Source organism: Tachyglossus aculeatus, chromosome 12 (genome assembly GCF_015852505.1).
Source record: "Tachyglossus aculeatus isolate mTacAcu1 chromosome 12, mTacAcu1.pri, whole genome shotgun sequence".
NCBI lineage: Eukaryota > Metazoa > Chordata > Mammalia > Monotremata > Tachyglossidae > Tachyglossus > Tachyglossus aculeatus.
In genome coordinates, this window is record NC_052077.1 from 44800608 (window position 1) to 44813187 (window position 12580).

The window sequence follows — 12580 nt, forward strand, 5'->3', positions numbered from 1 at the left end:
GCGCATAAATACAAACACACACACACACACACACACCAAAAAAAAAAAAAAGGATAAGTGTTACAAAGTTCTAGCCTGTTGTTAGATTGCCTGTTGCTGTTGCAATCAGGGTTGCTAGGCTGACCTAAAGCAGTTTCACTTTCCAGCAATGTTTCAATTATTATTAATACAGTGCTGCCTTCAGATGAGCTTTTAAAAGCCTCTAACAAAAATTTTTGAACAGTCCTTCTCATTCTACCTAAGCACCCAGGCCCTTGGCTAAGCTCCCTGCACCACTTGCGTCCATAGCTTTTGATTCTGCTGCTTTCCCACACAATCAATGGTATCTACTGAGCACTTACTATGTGCAGAGTCCTGTACTAAGTGTTTGAGAGAGTACAAGACAATAGAATTAAACCAAAGAACCTGAGAGTCAAAAGAGATTCATTTTAGTGTCAGTCTCCCCCACTACAGATATCCTCTTCAAAAGGATCGCGTCCAATAACTTTTGTACTCTCCAGGATGTTGGGTACAATGGTCCACATGGGCTAAGTACTCAATAAATACTATTGATTGTCCGACACTAGTAAAAGGGATGTGCTTGATGTGAATACCAGTAGTTTAGAGAAAATAAGTACTGGTCAAGTTTATTTTTCATTGACATTTTCACTTGCAACTTGCAAGAACCCAGAATCCAGCTCCGCCACAGCATTTAATGGCTCCAGGAAAGGCAATGGGAGAGTCACCACTGGATGATGAGATGTGCCAGATATAGGTGATGGGCCAGGACGCCAGGAAGCTGTCACCTCCGACTGATTTCAGTCATAGCAGACATTCAATACACTAAAATTTAATTCATTTTAGACTACAATAGAGACCACAATTTTAATGATGTGAATTTAACGTCATAGTTAGCTGCTTTAATCGAGAATCGAGTTCAACTGCAATATATTCGATTCATTCAATCAATCATATTTATTGAGCACTTACTATGTGCACTGTACTAAGCGCTTGGAAAGTACAATTCAGCAATAGAGACGATCCCTGCCCGCACCGGGCTTACAGTCTAGAAGAGGGAAGACAGACAACAAAACAAGTAAACAGGCATCAATATATGTAGAATTATAGATCTATACATAAGTGCTGTGGGGTGGGGAGAGGGGGAAAAAGAGCAAAGGGAGCGAATCGAGGTGACGCAGAAGGGAGGGGGAGCTCAGAAAAAGGGGGGCTTAGTCTGGGATGTAATTAGAGGGAGGGTGCTCCTTTCCCCAAGCAATTGGTACAGTGCTCTGCACACAACAGGCTCCCAATAAATACCACTACTGAACAGAGACTGCAATAAAGCAGATAGCATAAGTCTTTGAAAACAAAAGAAACCCAAGCACTTCATACAATGTTCTGCACACAGAAAGTCCTCACTAAATACCATTGGCTGAATGAGACAGAAAGGGTAAATTTCAAGGTGGAAGATCTTAAGGGCCCATCTGCCCACACCCTTCTCCCCTTCAACTGCCCTCTCAATCCAAAATCTGCCCAACACTAAACTTTAGCCTAATCCAGGGAGCACCTGAAGGACCCTCAGTGACCAAGAAGAAGGAACCCGGGGTTTTCTCTATTCGGAATGGTAAACCCATCTTTTTTCCCATCAGAGCCTTTCCCACAGTCACAGACGGATAGGTGCCAACAGTTCACCAACCTGATCCAAGTCGCTGAAGTTGATCCGTTGCTTGAGTTTTTCTAACTCTGCTTGCTCCGGAACAGACATCTGGGCCATATATCTACTGTGGGGGAACGTGGAAGGAGTCTGGGTCCTTCTCCGTCCGACTCCTGGCGAGGACTCCGGAGAAATGTCATTAGTTAACCGCTTTCCACTTTCCACACCCAATTTTTTCTTGTTTTTCTCCGATGACCTATTTGCTTTCTTCTGCTGGGTACTCCAGCTCTTTAAAAAAGAGGAGGAAAAAAGTATGGGGAGAAGTCAAAGATGGACCTGTCTGCTCTCAGATAGCCACTTGTGAATGGCTCCCTGCTCTGACCTGCCAGATGCTGAACTATGAATCCCAATCCCGAGGCAACTCGGGGTTAGGCCAGAACCACCCTCCCAGGGTGGGGTATTCCCAAGGAGCCTCGGGGAACACGGCCTGGGCTGCAGACCTGCTGGGAAGGGGCCCTCCAGATCATCTTTTTTCCAGTCCAAGAACCTCCGGGAGGAGGAGAGGGAAGCGGGGAGGTAATGCCAACTCTCCCCATCCCTGATGGGCTCTGGATGAAGTGGGTTTCGTCCAGCCCGCTGGCAGCCTGTGCCAGAGGGAAGTGGACCGAACTGCCCCAGCCCTCCAGAAGTCCCATGGTGTAGTGCTAGAGCATGGGCCTCGGAATCAGAAGGTCATGGGTTCTAATTCTGGCTCCACCACTTGTGTGCTATGTGACCCTGGGCAAGTCACTTCACTTCTCTAGGCCTGAGTTACCTCATCTGGAAAATGGGGATTGAAATTGTGAGCCCCATAATGGGACATGGATTGTGTCCAATCCAATTTGTCCGTATCCACCCTAGTGCTTAGTACATTGCTGGCCCAGAGTAAGCACTTAACAAATATCATAATCATCATCATCAAGTCCCCACACCAGAGTCCTCTAGACGGTAAGCTCTGTGCAGGCAAGGGTCTACCCATTCAATTCTCCCAGTGCTCTGCACACAGTACGCGCTCCATAAACACCACCGATTGATGGACTGATCGGGGCAGCCCTTCCCAGAGCACGAACCCCAGGGTCCCGGCCGGCCCCGGCAACTGAAGGTCCCCGGAGGCCTTTCCGACCAGGGTCCCAGGAGGCCCCATCCAGGGAGCCCGAGGGACTGGGGGTCTCCGGATCACACTGTTCAGAGCGGTGAATGGGTGGGGCCGATGAGGGGGCAAGAGTGCTTTCCCTCAGCCATGGCTGAGGGCTGCCTGGATTCGTCAACTGTTCAACACCACTGATTTTCTTTCAACGAGGACATTTGGACTGTGTCAGTCAAAAAAGCATTAGCTTGAATATAAGTTTTAAAACAGGAAAAACGTGACAATGGCAAACCCCAACAGCTTAATTGGCTCAGTGTTTTCCATATTAGCTCACCCTGACCCCGGATATGTAAGTTGGAGTAAACTCCACGTCCCCTCACCCATACACACACCCCAAATTCCCCAAAGAACTGAACTTACAAGACAACCACAGACTGCTAAAAAACATAGACCACAAATAATTCAGCTGCAAATGGGGCTTAAAACATTTTCATATTTAAAAGCAGTTTTCTGCTTCCTTACTGTGCCAAGACACCTCAATTTGTCTCTTTTGCAAAAAATTAGGCTGATGGCCAAGCCAGGTGGTTCACTTTTTTTTTTTTTTTTAAGAGAAAATTGCTCCACTCACTGGCTTGTCTTGATGTAACCAAACTTCCTATCCCGGACACAACAAGCACTGATTCAACTCTTCGGGCCAACAGAAACACTACTGGCAACCAGATGCTCTCTCGGTTTTTGCAGATGTATAGCCTTTGGCTTACACCTATGTTTTAGTTTGCTTGATAGATTATTTAATACCCGCTTGTCAATTACCCAGAGGCTATCTGGTTTTTCACATCTAACTTATGAGGGCATTTGCACTTGGATTTGTACCCCTTTAAGCAGTTGATATTCAGTCCCACATCACTTTTGTACATGACTCAGTGGAAAGAGCACAGGCTTTGGAGTCAGAGGTCATGGGTTCAAATCCCGGCTCCACCAATTGTCAGCTGTGTGACTCTGGGCAAGTCACTTCACTTCTCTGGGACTCAGTTACGTCATCTGTAAAATGGGGATTAAGACTGTGAGCCCCCCGTGGGACAACCTGATCACCCTGTAACCCTCCCCAGAGCTTAGTGCAGTGCTTTGCACATAGTAAGCGCTTAATAAATGCCATTATTATTATTATCCTCATTCTCTCCCACTTCCCCAGCCTGTAATTAATTTTAACATTTGTCCTCCCTCTAGACTATAAGCTCCCTGCGGGCAAGGATTGTGCCTGCTGAACCCAACTGAACTGTCCTCTCCCAAAAGCTTAGTATAGTGCTCTACACCCAGTAAGCTCTCAATTGATACCACTGACTGTCTGACTGATTGGAGCAAGCCCCGTTCACCTGCAGTGAACTCTCAGTTCTTCCATAATGCACACTTCAACTAGTCATTTTGGATGGAATACTGTTAAGGAACAAGGGGATGCCCATCTCATGACACATCGGCGTGGCTGGAATGTGATGTGGTGCTGGAAGAAACACTTGTGCGCTGGCTGGCACGAAGCCTCGATCGAGGCCCTGGGTACTGTGACCCGCGTTTTCCTGAGTGTGGGTTTGCCGAGGCCGTAGTCCTGTGTAATAAGGGAACTGCGGTGAATTCCAAAAATCACAGACATCCCTACAGCTTTTAGACTTCAAACAGAACAGAGTCATACCCTTCTGGATCACACAACTGGCCCACCTGTGCCATTACATCTCCAACAGCGGACCAAAAGGTGGCTTAGAGGAAACGTCCTCCCTGACATCCAGCTGCCGTGGTAAAGGGTGACCCTATTCACATTCCTAACTTTTCTTTCCACCGCCCTTGACTCTACTGAATGATTCTTTAAGTCTACATGAAGCCCTTGAGCCTTTTTTACCCAGCATAAACCTGCAAGAAATCTGTCGTTTTGAAGCTCCTTGCAAGTGAAACTCTTCTTAGAAGAGAATCACTGGCAGGGTCAACTTCAGCCTCAACCAGTGACAGTTATTAAGATGACATACCACGTTGTTCAATCGATCGTCGACACTCTCACTGCTCCAATTTGGGAAGTCCTGATCATTTACGTCGTCTTCGAACGGATCTCCTCCAGTGGCCATGGTGATCGGTTAACCGTGAAGGATGCCTTCTACAAAGCAAAGAGACGCTATAACTACCTGGCCAGAATACAGAATAGTGCCTAGCGGGGAAAATGAAAACTCAATCCTGCGCCACTCGAGCTCCAGAACTAGCCAGGGTTTGAAACAGTCTTTCTGGAAATTGGCAGGAACAGTGCCCACACCGGAGCACCAGGCACCAGGACAAACAGACTGTTGGCTCTGTGCCCCCTCCACCCCCACAAACAGATTGTTGGCGCTGTGCACTCTGCCTCCCCTTCCCCCCCGCCACCATGATCCCTCTCCAAAGTCCCTTTTCTAGCAACCATTAGCCGCATGGCCGAGAAAGACGGGTCCAAGGCTGACAAACACATACATTCTGCCTTCTCTCGTGCATCTTCCGGCTCCAGTTCTTAGACTCTGCCCCAGCGAGTGAAAGAACCCCTACCTGAAGCCCAGAATTTCCCCTGGGAACCATCTGCCCACCTCTACCTCACAATAAACACCTTAATCCTTGGGGATTACTGAAAATGAGGGAAACAGAAGATGTAGCCCTAGAATTCAGTTTGACAGTATGCACAGTGGTCCTAGAATGTTCCAAAACCATTAGCCACGACAGTGAGTGTGTCCAGCTGAAGACAAAGCATGCCCACGAAACAGATTTCTATTTTTGTTTTTAAAACTGCCTGGTGAAACATAAAACATCATGTGTTACCTCTTCCCTGAGGGTGTGCAGTATTTAAGTGGGAAACACTGTTGGTGGGAATTGAACAGAGCCCTCCAGGCCACCACCAAGTAATGAGACATCATCAATCGTATTTATTGAGTGCTTACTATGTGCAGAGCACTGTACTAAGCGCTTGGGAAGTACAAATTGGCAACATATAGAGACAGTCCCTACCCAACAGTGGGCTCACAGTCTTTGGGGCCGGTTGAGCAACAGCACCAAGCACTTGTGCAGCGCACCTTCACACCAACTATCCCGTTCTACCCTTACGACTTCCCTGTGACATAGATAAGGAGAGGTCGTATCTTGTCCCCATTTTTCAGAGGAGGAAACTGAAGGCTACAGAAGTTAGGTGACTTGCCCACGGTCACCCAGCAGGCTAGGGACATGGCTGGGACCTGGAACCTAGGCTCTCCCCGCTAGGCAACGCTGCCTCCCAGGGCGGCAGAATCCAGAATTGGAGTGTTCATGGCAACCTGGAGCTGCTTCCCTGGCCCCAAGGCCATGGCGGTCCAGCACACGCCCTAGAAAACTGAGGAGGTGATGATGATGATGGTATTTGTTAAGCGCTTACTATGTGCCAAGCACTGTTCTAAGCACTAGGGTAGATACAGCTAATCAGGCTGTCCCACGTGGGGCTCACCATCTCCATCCCCATTTTACAGATGAGGGAACTGAGGCACAGAGAAGTGAAGTGACTTGCCCAAAGTCACACAACTGACAAGTGGTAGAGGCGGGATTAGAAGGCATGACCTCTAACTCCCAAGCCCAGGGCAAGTGATAGTGGTGGAAGTTTAAACAGATGGCACTGGGCACGTAGCTTTGCACAAGAATGGTACACGGCTCTCCCATGGATCCACGGTATATGATCCACGGTACATGGATCGCAAAACAACTTGTATATTTGGTGGGGTGGGAAAAGGCTTACTGTGCTCATGAAGCCGAGCTCTCTGGGTGTGCTGTGTAGGGGCCCTGCCCTCCTCGGAGCAAGACTGAATGTGGGAGGCGAGAAGGAGGACAGTGGCCCTTCAGGCCCAGGGGGTAGCCAGGGCTCTGAGCTTGTGCCCTGGGGGCCAACACGAATCCCTAAGCCTTGTCCCTGCTGCGGGCTCTCTCCAGTGAAGCCTCTGCCCGGGCCTCACTCGTTTTATTTCCCAAAAACATCACCTTCTGCATTGCACTGTAGCTGAAATTCAAGAGTCATTCATTTATTCATTGAATTATGTTTATCATCATCATCATCATCAATCGTATTTATTGAGCGCTTACTATGTGCAGAGCACTGTACTAAGCGCTTGGGAAGTACAAATTGGCAACATATAGAGACAGTCCCTACCCAACAGTGGGCTCACAGTCTAAAAGGGGGAGACAGAGAACAAAACCAAACATACTAACAAAATAAAATAAATAGAATAGATATGTACAAGTAAAATAAATAAATAAATAGAGTAATAAATATGTACAAACATATATACATATATACAGGTCAGTCAGACAAACATCAAGATAACAAGGCAATCACAAGAGCTTATTGTGTGCACAGCACTGTAATAAGCGCTTGGGAAAGTACAATACAGCAAAAAAGAGTGACAATCCCTGCCCACAAGGAGCTCACAGTCTAGAGGCGGGGAGACAGACATCAATACAAATAAACATCAATAAAAATAAATAAAATGACAGACATACACATAAGTGCTGTGGGGCAGGGAAAAGTGGGGAAGAGCAAAGGGAGTAAGTCAGGGAGATGCAGAAGGGAGTGGAAGATCTCTTCCTCCCTTCAAGGCCCTACTGAGAGCTCACCTCCTCCAGGAGGCCTTCCCAGACTGAGCCCCTTCCTTCCTCTCCCCCTCGCCCTCCTCTCCATCCCCACCGTCTTACCTCCTTCCCTTCCCCACAGCACCTGTATATATGTTTGTACATATTTATTACTCTATTTATTTATTTTACTTATACATATCTATTCTATTTATTTTATTTTGTTAGTATGTTTGGTTTTGTTCTCTGTCTCCTCCTTTTAGACTGTGAGCCCACTGTTGGGTAGGGACTGTCTCTAGATGTTGCCAACTTGTACTTCCCAAGCGCTTAGTACAGTGCTCTGCACACAGTAAGCGCTCAATAAATACGATTGATTGATTGATTGATTGAAAAGTGGGGCTTAGTCTGAGAAGGTCTCTTGGAGGAGATGTGTCTTCAGTAAGGCTTTGAAGGGGGGAGAGTAATTGTCTGGAGGATTTGAGGAGGGAGGGCGTTCCAGGCCAGAGGTAGGACGTGGGCCAGGGGTCGTCGGCGAGACAGGTGAGATCAAGGCATGGTGAGAAGGTTAGCACTAGAGGAGCGAGATCAAATTACTATCTCTGCACGGTAAGCTGAAAATACTTCCCCCTCCAAATGACTTTGGGGAATCAAGTTTTCAGGGCAACAACCTTCAATCACCAAAATACTAAAGGACAATATAAGCACCAACTGCTTTTTCTAAATGTTTATTTTTGGACACATGAAAACCTGGGTTGCCCGGAAACACACTGCCTGCCATGAACAATTTCAAAGGGTTTAATGATCTATTAGAATAACTGCATGCCAAGCATTTACATGGACTTTAATATACACATGACAGGCTGCAGTTGATTAATGCTGAAGAAGTGGAAAAAAAACTCTTCAAGAGAGAGCAAAAGTGAACAATTTTAGGGATTGATCAACTAGAACATCATTTGAGAAGCACCTCAGTTTTCCCTCTTGAGAACAACAGATTCTCAAATCCCTCCGATTCTTTCCCCATTCCCCGACCATCATTCCCTACTTTTTTTTATGGTATTTGTTAAGCGCTTACTATATGTGCCACGTACTGTACTAAGTGCTGAGGTAGATACAACCTAATCATTCATTCATTCATTCAATCGTATTTATTGAGCGCTTACTGTGTGCAGAGCACTGTACTAAGCGCTTGGGAAGTACAAGTTGGCAACATATAGGGACGGTCCCTACCCAACAGTGGGGTCAGAGTCTAGAAGGGGGAGACAGAGAAAAAAACAAAACATTTTAACAAAATAAAATAAGTAGAATAAATATGTACAAGTAAAATAAATAAATAAATAGAGTAATAAATATATACAAACATATATACATATATACAGGTGCTGTGGGGAAGGGAAGGAGGTAAGGCGGGGGGGGGGGGAATGGAGAGGGGGAGGAGGAGGGAGCCTCTAATCATATTAGAGGCTGCCTTAATCCCCACTTTGCAAATGAATTAACTGAGGTCCAGAGAATAATAATAATGGCATTTATTAAGCGCTTACTATGTGCAAAGCACTGTTCTAAGCGCTGGGGAGGTTACAAGGAGATCAGGTTGTCCCACAGGAGGGCCCACAGTCTTCATCCCCATTTTACAGATGAAGGAACTGAGGCACAGAGAAGTGAAGAGACTTGCCTGAAGTCACACAGCTTACACTTGGAAGAGCCGGAATTCGAACCCATGACCCCTGACTCCAAAGCCTGGGCTCTTTCCACTGAGCCATGCTGCTTCTCTACTTGCCTGCTTTGTGATGTCACTTTGTGAAGTCCCATGCTTGCCCCAGGTCACACACACAGCAGGCAAGTATTCTTCCCCTTTTGAATGTAAGCTCATAGTGGGCAGGGAACATGTCTATCAACTCTGTTGTACTCTGCTGCATCCACATTAGTCAGTCATACTGCTTCCTCCTTAGTATAGTGGTGAGTATTCCCACCTGTCACGAGGGATTCCCCCCCGTGTTCGATTCCCCGACACAGAGATACAACTTGGAGAAGGAGTGTGGCACAGTGGAAAGAGCCTGGGCTTGGGAGTCAGAGGACATGGGTTTTAATCCCAGCTCTGCCACTTGTCTGCTGAGTGACTCTGGGCAAGCCACTTAGCTTCTCTGTGCCTCACTTACCTCCTCTGTAAAATGGAGATTAAGACTGTAAGCCCCACGTGGGACAATCTGATTACCTTGTACCTACCCAAGTGCTCAGAACAGTGCTTGGCACACAGTAAGCGCTTAAATACAATTATTATTATTTATCATTATTATTACTCTCCCACGTGCTTAGTACAGTACTTGGCTCACAGTAAGTTCTCAATAAATAAAATTGCTAGTGGGTGCCTCTTCACCCCGGCACCACAGATCTGCCCACACACCTGACTGTCTCAGAGGCTTCTGTCTCTAGATCTTTTTTCTGGTCTCTCCTCTTTTGGCACCATGGATCAACCCACACACCTAACTGTCTCAGAGGCTTCTGTCTCTAGATCTTTTTTCTCATCTCTCCTCTTTTGGAAGCTTCCCCATCCCCAGATCACCTTGCTGTCGTCCTCTATGCTGCTCCCTCCTCCCCCATCTCCCTCTAGACAGCACCACGCTCCTTGTGGGCAGGCGTCAAGTCTACCACCTCTATCATCATCATCAATCGTATTTATTGAGCGCTTACTGTGTGCAGAGCACTGTACTAAGCGCTTGGGAAGTACAAGTTGGCAACATATAGAGACAGTCCCTACCCAACAGTGGGCTCACAGTCTAAAACCCCACCTCTACTGTGTTGTACTCTCCCTCCCAAGATCTAGGGCCCTGCAGCGGCACACAGTAGGTGCTCCAGTAATACCACTGACTGACTGATTGTCTTCTATCCCTCTGCCTTGGCCCTCTGACTTGGTGGGCCAAGGCAGCGCTCAGTGGTTTGAGCTTCAGTAAATCCAGCAGGGTTGTACCCCTTCAGGAGCACCTGGTGAGGGACACCTGGCTCGGGGCAGCTTGGGGCACTCAAGAGGTTGGGGAACGGGCAGCAGATACCTCTGATCCCCCGCCTCCTTCTCCATGGGACCCTGGCTGCCCACTACAGCCAAGCAACTTTGCACATACAGCACAGTGCTGCCTTTTCACAGGACCGTGGCAGAAACGATGTTTCCAAAGAAAAATTGCAAACAATTACCCTAACAATTTTGGATTTTCTAGCATAATTTAGGACTCTGTTCCCAGCCCTATTCCTTAAACTGAGTCATATACTGAACTTTACTTACAGAAATCACTCTCACAACACAACTTTAATGTAACACCACGGAGCAAAATAAGGTGGGACACATTACAACTCTCGACATTGTCCTCTCTGGTCGCCGATCCCCCACTCCCACTGTTTCTCGGCACAGAACTCCCATTCTCCCTCTATATCCACCAGGCCAGAGCTCTTCCCACACACTTCGAAGACCTCTTAAAAAGCCCCTGATTAATTCATGACATCCCGCCATGTTAATCCAGTCACCCTTAGCACTTATGAATTCTATTCACCCTTTCAACATATGTATATTTAAGTGTGCATTCATTTTATTCATTCATGTACAATAATCAGTTAAATTCTTCTTCTTCCTCCTGCTCCTACTATCGTTAAACTGCTTTTGTTTAGTTCCCTCCCTACCCCTATTAGACTGCAAATTCTGTGAGGGCAGGGACTGTGTCTTGCTTCTGTGGTACTCTACCAAATGCTTAACTCAGTGCTGGGCGCTCAGTAAACACAATCAATATCACTGATTGTTTGACAATGTAAGTAAGAAGCACACAGATTAATTTTCGGGGCCAGAAATGGACATATAGGTAGAACTGCTGTGACTATGGAGAAATCAATAACTAGCCAGTGATTGACTTGGGTGCACTTGGATTTGGACCCCTTATTCACCCCTTCCTCAGCCCCACAGCACTTAGGTACATCCCAAGCGCTTAGTACAGTGCTCTGCACACAGTAAGTGCTCAATAAATATGATTGAATGAATGAATGAATCCCATAATTTATTTATTTATAGTAATGTTCATCTCCCTCTCTACACTGTAAGCTCTTTGTGGGCAGGGAACATGTCTACCAACTCTGTTCTACAGTAGTCAACTTAATTTTTTGAGCATTTACTGCATGGAGAGCACCACACAGCACTTGGGAGAATACAGTATAACAACATAGCAGTCATATTCATTCATTTGTATTTATTGAGTGCTTACTGCATGCAGAGTACTGTACTAAGCGCTTGGAAAGTACAATTCGGCAACAGAGATAGTCCCTACTCCCTGCCCACAACAAGCTTACAGTGTACTCTCCCAAATGCTTAGTACAGGGCTCTGCACACAGTAAGTGCTCAATAACTACACTTGATTGATTGACTTGGCCAATAGAATTCAGGATTCCAGTCTTAATAGCACACTATAATCACTCAAGAGTATTTACTGAGTACTTCTATGCGCCGAGCACTGTACTAAGTAAGCACTTGGGAAAGTACAACAGATTCCCCTGAGTTATCAATCAATGGTATCTGAGCACCTACTACGTGCAGAGCACTGTACTAAGTGCATGAATTGTACTAAGCCCTGAATTGGCTCCTTTCCCTAATTTATGGTCTAATACCTGAGGCGTGAAGACTGTGAGAATCCAAATTGATAGTAAATTTTAGCATTGGAGGACCTTGTTTCTCTTCTCATTTAATCTGTCAGTGAAAAGCCATACATTAAGATTGTATCAGTCACCTTTTTCATGATTTTTCCACAAAACAGAAATTCAGGATTACTTTCATAATGCCATGAAGGTCGGTCCACTGCGCTTTCAGTTGCTAAGAAACGAAGAAGGTCAAGAGGATTTTCAGTAAAAATGCTGAGATCCATTTCCCCAACGGCCACGATGCGACTTCTGATAGGTAATGTGCGACTCTGAGCTGTGTATTACCAGAAATCCTATACCCAAGTGTCTTGCCCTTCCCATTCAAAGATGAGGCCACTGAGGGCGATTACAGTCCATGAACACAATGTGGGTGTACTGAAAGACCCGATCACAACCAAAAGACCTTCCACATTGGAAACATGTACACTTCTACATCAGAGCCATGAAAACAATGTCCATCTCCTATTACTTGTAAGCAACACCACTATCTTCCCTGTCTCCTGACCCAAGACCTTGGCATTATCCTCTCCCCCTCGTCCCCCTCTCCATCCCCTCGTCTTACCTCCTTC

The 12580-nt window shown here is 46.4% G+C and overlaps 1 protein-coding gene across 6 annotated transcripts in view; it reads right to left on the bottom strand.

Moving 5' to 3' along the window:
- PCM1 (pericentriolar material 1) overlaps positions 1-12019 on the bottom strand; it is a 68113-nt gene extending 56094 nt beyond the window's left edge. For 4 of the 6 annotated variants that reach the window (XM_038755026.1, XM_038755021.1, XM_038755023.1 and 1 more), the window contains exons 1-3: positions 11982-12019; positions 4772-4896; positions 1676-1921 (exon numbers count right to left, since the gene is read on the bottom strand). In XM_038755026.1, the coding sequence (XP_038610954.1) occupies positions 1676-1921; positions 4772-4867 (342 nt within the window). In that variant the 5' untranslated portion in view covers positions 4868-4896; positions 11982-12019. The remainder of the gene's footprint in view (positions 1-1675; positions 1922-4771; positions 4897-11981) is intronic. The other 2 variants (XM_038755022.1, XM_038755020.1) reach the window with 1 other exon arrangement.
- Between the last annotated feature and the right edge of the window lie 561 nt (positions 12020-12580).